Source organism: Varroa jacobsoni, unplaced genomic scaffold (assembly GCF_002532875.2).
Source record: "Varroa jacobsoni isolate VJ856 unplaced genomic scaffold, vjacob_1.0 scaffold_396, whole genome shotgun sequence".
Lineage (NCBI taxonomy): Eukaryota > Metazoa > Arthropoda > Arachnida > Mesostigmata > Varroidae > Varroa > Varroa jacobsoni.
In genome coordinates this window covers 150,015-156,014 of record NW_019213298.1, presented here as the reverse complement: position 1 = coordinate 156,014, position 6,000 = coordinate 150,015, and the positions used below count along the sequence as shown (strand labels likewise).

Genomic DNA, 6,000 nt, shown 5'->3' with positions numbered 1-6,000 from the left:
GCACTAAACAGGACGAGAGAGACAGCGAGAGAGAGAGTGAGTGAGTGTAAAGACGTCGTCGGGGTTTTAAATGTTTTATGCTATGGGAGGAGACGGAAGAGTTGATGGAGAATCTGCTAGGAGATGAAGTGAAGACCATTGAGAAAGCTCACGGTTGCATCATCATCATCATCCTCCTCCTCACATTGATTCGTTACTTGTTGAGGAATACTGCTGTACGGGTGGCTTTCTGGCTATGTGACTGTGTGCGTAACGATAGTGTGAACGAATTATGACTAAATGTATGGATGAGGTACTAATACGGAGAAGCGAGTTGACCTCACCACACTCCCACGACATAACGATGCCGATCTGACGGCCCTTAGCGGTACTGATACGTTAGAATAAAATGGGGCAGGCTAAGCTGAGAAAGGGGCAAAAAAAACCACTGAAACCCTATTATTATTATTATTAGTATTATAAAAAGAGGGTTCTGAAAGGTAGGCCGATACCAAAAAATACAATGCATCAAAAAAGGTAACGTGAAAAGAACGAGTTAACTGTGAATCAAAACAAGGTGAAACACAAAACTGTAGGCGTGCAACTATAATACGCCAGAACCTTGATAATGATATAGAAATGCGTAAAAAAAAAGCCAAACGCGTCAAACAAAATAGAATTAGTAAGGAGTGAAAGTACTTACGAAATACTGATACATTAGACCATCAATTATGCATTTGTGTATTGCTGTCGGAATGTGATGAACGACTGTAATTGCACGCACTGCATAAATGGTGCCCTCTGATTTTTCTCCATAGTGTCACCACCTTCTCTTGTCTGATTTCGAAGCCTGACACACCTCGCCACGGTACGAATCAAACGGAAATAGCTATGCGTTTGCCGTCTTGTCACTTATATGTAAACGGAAGAGAAAGTATGTAAAAAAAAAAACAAATTGAAAGTTAAGAACAACTGCAGCGTTTGGCAGCAACGGAAAAAGCCGTCATGCGTCCTGCTACACTGGATAATCCTACTGTCTTTTATCTCAGAGAACGATACAATCGACAAACTTACCATAGGTCACCTGTAACAATTCACTGAAATGCACGTCGAAATATCAGTAAACCAATGACCGAAATAGAAGTATATAGGTATTCGCAGAGAGTGAGAAAACCGTAGGAGCTATTGATCAATCTAGATAATAATAATAATAATAATAACGATGATGATGCTTAAAGTGATTCTAGTAGTAGGAATACATCATCAATGTCTTTGTTTCTTCCAAGTGGAGCAGCAAAAGACCCAGCGTGACAGGTAGCAAAAAGGAGATACCAGTCTCCAACAGTCTACAGGGACCGATCGCTGTATCGTACGTAACTTATGAATGGTGCCAGAATGGCCGTCTCTCAAACTAACGAAATTCTCAAGCAATTCGGTTTCGAGCGTGTGTGTGTGTGTGTGCGTGTGTGTGTGTATGTGTATGTGTGTGTGTGTGTGTGTATGGATACGCGCGTAAGTGTTTGTTTGTAAATCTATTTATCTTCGGCTTTTTCAAAATTGAAAAAGAAAACCAATCATTTACAACACTAATGACAACACAGATCGGAAGCAAGAACAAGCAACATAAAGAATAATTTATATCGTTTACTGATATTGCATGAAAGCAGCGAGCTCTTTGTTGTCAACCTAATCGCTGAAAAATGCTATGGATGGCGGTGGCCGACAACAGCATGAACGATTACCTCTGCGATACAAACAGGAACCTAAACTATAGTTCTTTAGTTAATATGTCCACCGACGAACGGGACAAAGAAGAGAACGTGCCAGTGAGCAGAAACCTATGATGATGATGATGATGATCGCTAGGAAGAGACATTGAGTGATAAACGAAATTACATATAACTACAATTTTTTCTATTACAACCATTACCACTAACATAATTCTTTGCTATTATAAAAATTAATATTATTATTATCGCTCTGTAAATGACTATGACGATAAATCACGTTCCATATGGCCGCTGGGCAGATGATCTGTAACGGTCACGGTCCGTGTCGACGCATTGACAAAAAAACATCGCTGGTGAATACCGATCATTGCGACTCACTGATGGCTTATTGTCCACTGGGCTAATACTATTAGCACTAATCTTCCTCTTTCTCCACGTACATCTCTTGAGTTGAAAACAACCCGCCACCCCACATTACTATCGGTGTTATCTTCTCTCTCTCTCTCCGTCTATATATATATATATATATAATGAGGATGATAATATTAATAATAATTCAAATTTAGTGATTGATCTCTGCTGAGGGTCACTAAATACCAGGGAGCGCCTAGCGTTCTGCCCGATGGAAATATATATATATATATATATATATATATATATATATATATACGTAAATTATTAGAATGTGTATGTAAAAATGACAAACGACAGAAAAATAGCGACAAGAAGAGAGAGCGAGAGGGCGGGCGAGGGGGGAGAGAGAGAGAGAGAGAGAGAGATAAAACGAAAGAAAAAAATTTACTGTACATAATTCTGTAAATAGTTGACGTAAACGCAATCTACATAGTGTGCATAATGTAAATACTTAATACTTAATAATGATATAATAAAGGAGCATTTGAATTGAAGTAAATTGCGTTTTTATATTAGTCAAGCACACTTTATTAGACGTCGTTGCAGTATTGGGCGTCATTGCTTCTGGTAATGTGTTGTAGTTCCGTAAAAAAAATGTCCAAATGACTGAGCTGTTTATGATTCTTAGATAGGCAGCGTGTATGGGCGCTGATATTGTCGAAGTGACTTTTGTTGAGAGAGCTGATTGTTATATAGTTTCTCGTTTTGAAGCGCCCCATCGTACGAGTGACTTCCTCACAAATGCTCGACCATTGTCTTTTCTATTATAAGTGTAATAAAGGCACATGTGTTTTATTTACATCTAGTACTTAGTAATACGTTTAATGGGACTGCTAAACGTTTTTATCGTTCGAACCGTACGAACGGGAACACATGAAATAGGTTTTAGCAAAAGATATCTACTACATAAAACTGATTCTTCTATAGAACGAGATAGATCCTATTGGTCAAAAAAATGTATTAGAAACGCTTTAAATTTCATCATCAGTTAAAAAGAAAAAAAGCATAATAAAATTAAAAGTGCGATATTATAATCAATTTTTAATTACACAGCCACACGTTTACATTACTATTATTGTTATGGGTGTGAAGGTGTGCAACGAAAGAGCTCATTTCGTTTTTCCATTCACAGTGTTCTTCATCACACGCGCACCTATACTAAACTTTACTGACGTAATATTAGTAAATAGACCTTGAAGTTATATTCACAAGCGCAAGCAAATTAACGAGAATTAGACTATATCTTTACTACAAAAATGCCGTTGCTGGTACAAACGAGTCTTTCGATAAGTCGTAGAAATAACGTACGATCTTTCTGCATGTACGCATTGTTGCAATACACTCAACTCTTATTACAAGGATGAGAACGCAGACTTCAGATACCGGAATTAGCTAAAAATGAGCGTAAAAAAGCATCGAACGAGATCTTCCTTCTGTGTCACAATGACAGAATAAGTAGATCAAGCATTCCGCTCGATAAAATAAATAACAGTCATTCTAACTATTAGTCTACAATTTATGAGCTTTGTAATGTGCTACGGGCTCCATTATTTCGGATTTATGCAGTGCCCTCTTGACTAGATTGTGAGGTAGAGATAATCGCGAGCTGTGCTCGGGAGCTCATGAGGTATGTTTGGAAAGAGTCCATATCACAAGACAGTCGCTGAAAAGACGCCGATTTTACAGGTTAGATTATTTCGCAGTGGCGAATACCATTATTTTGTTTATAGATCATTTCTGTTTGCCTGACGAGTCAATAACAAAGTCACAAAGAATGGGTTTGTTAAAAAAAAAACAAAAAAAAAAGTCACTTAACTTAATCATGATCATCTTTTTACTATGACCACTAACATTACTGTGACATTTGAAAGTGTCCGACTGTTAGTGAAAATTGCATGTTTGACAATTGGCGTTTTTCGAACTACATAAATCTTCTTATCAATTCTAAATGGTGGAACCAGCTGCAGGCATTGGTGACCAAGTGAGCCTATATCATATAATAGTCATAAAACTATTTTACAGTGTACAACATGCAAGAGCCAATAAAGTTCTTCTTTTTTTTTTTTTTCTACAAATAAGTAGTAATTTTCTTAATTAACCTTGAGATCGAAAGTTATACACGCGGACGGCTCGCAACTATCGATAGGGCAGTAAGCAAGTACTTCCCTAAACGGACATACCTCTGTGGATCTATGAGAAATCCTTTTACTCAGAAGACTTATGTAAAGCAGCTCTTCACCAACTACGCGTGACACTTAAAGGTAAGAATGGTACATTTATCTGTTACAAAAGAGATCAAATAAATCGACGTTTCATGTATAGGAGTAATAACCCGCCGCGTCCACTAGCTGTACAGAAGTCCAAGTGTCGATAAGGCAAAAAATATCTAAAACTAGAATCTGCAAAGCAAAAAACATTTCGAGGTTTATGTCTGCTATAGCCATTGGCGATTTGTTTAGGCATCTTGCTTATTTCAGCACGAAACTAAACGTCTTAATGAAGGCAATCTGCGTCTAGTCAATGAGATGTACGTTTCTTTCGTTTTGTCTATTTTTGTTAGCGGAAGAAGCGCGCTGTTGCCTTTGACATCATGGAACACAAGTGAAGAAGCCGCAATATTCTTTCATTAATGTCTATTCTTGTTGAATTACCTTATACGCGCCCTTCCCTCTCACCGCACACCCGAAATGTGCCTATTCAGTGGACCTGTTGATCTCGAACTGTTGTCGTCATGCAGATAGTGAACATTCAATTGCGGGCGTGATCTGCCACCGAATGTACGTTACATCGTATATATTCACCGTTGCTAGATATAGTGAGAGTGACAACCGAAAATCACCCAAGATTTAAAAAATGAACCGAACTTTCAAATTATCTACTTTTCTCGACTGTCAGGATCGAGTCTAGCATCAACGTGGGCCGATTGATGTCAGTCCAGCGTTACTGGGTCACCAGGCCTTGCTTGAACTGTGCAGGATCTAGGCTATATTGATCAATTATGATTACTTAAGATTAACATGAAAAACTTCTATAAACACCTATCTGAACGAACGTTTCGGGCATCGTAGTTTTCCCCTCATCCCGGGTACATGTATTCTTTAGCCTGGTCTTCTCCGACCCGGAACGTGCCTACGTCGGAAAGTGCATCAGCCCTATACCCAGCGGCAGAGTTTGCTAGGCAAGGGTGGCAGAGTCGTACTTATTTCTCTCTCTCCAATAGTTTTCTTTGTTTAGTGATTAGGCAGCGGCCAATGCTACCATACGATCGAGTGTCCTCTCCATCATTTTGCTATTGAAAGCCCAAATTATTTCGTTCCGTTACAGTGATCGTCCGCGTAATGTCTTGGCGGTTGCCGAAAGCAGTTCGGCGCGTCAGCGGCGTGCAATACGCTTGAGTGCCGTTCGTCTAGCAATAACGACAATACTGCAGTGCGTCCAAGGCCCAACGAATAACAGCACAGTAAAACGGCCACAGCGAAGTAAACGACGCGGCCCACTCCAAGAGGTTTTGTCTAATCGATCACGTGTATTTATGTGCGCTAATTAACAGTTTCTTGCTACTAAGAACAACTGTGCCTACTAACAATCACAGCTGGGTACCGTTGAAAGGATGAGTGAGCTATCAAACGTTTGGCGCCGATCGCCGATGACGTCCGGCTGGACCCTTGTGCTTCTCGTGTGCTCACTTCGAGTTGACCGTACAACTTCATCAAATGGTAGATAAGGGACATATACTAGATACTGCATACGCTTTTTTAAATTGTTTTTCATTTTCTTTCACTATCACGATTAGGCCGCATCCGTAATCATTGCAATTTAGCCTCTGTACATGGCCAGTTACTAAGTATTTATGCTTTCCTATGTTCGTTAGTATTTA

General features: G+C 39.3%; 1 protein-coding gene and 1 long non-coding RNA gene across 5 annotated transcripts in view; one reads left to right on the top strand and one right to left on the bottom strand.

Annotated features, from left to right (window-relative positions):
- Positions 1-1,966: 1,966 nt before the first annotated feature.
- On the bottom strand, positions 1,967-4,741 carry LOC147753545 (uncharacterized). The gene is made up of 2 exons (XR_015310877.1): positions 4,304-4,741; positions 1,967-3,786 (listed from the first exon to the last, which is right to left on the bottom strand). It is a non-coding gene; the product is annotated as an uncharacterized LOC147753545 (long non-coding RNA).
- Positions 4,742-4,832: 91 nt separating this feature from the next.
- The window catches only part of LOC111260070 (uncharacterized), a 16,708-nt gene continuing 15,540 nt past the window's right edge, over positions 4,833-6,000 (top strand). For 3 of the 4 annotated variants that reach the window (XM_086968130.1, XM_086968128.1, XM_022832535.2), the window contains exons 1-2: positions 4,833-4,900; positions 5,448-5,839. In XM_086968130.1, the coding sequence (XP_086824256.1) occupies positions 5,734-5,839 (106 nt within the window). In that variant the 5' untranslated portion in view covers positions 4,833-4,900; positions 5,448-5,733. Of the gene's footprint in view, positions 4,901-5,036; positions 5,052-5,447; positions 5,840-6,000 lie in introns of those variants that run through there. The other variant, XM_022832536.2, reaches the window with a different exon arrangement.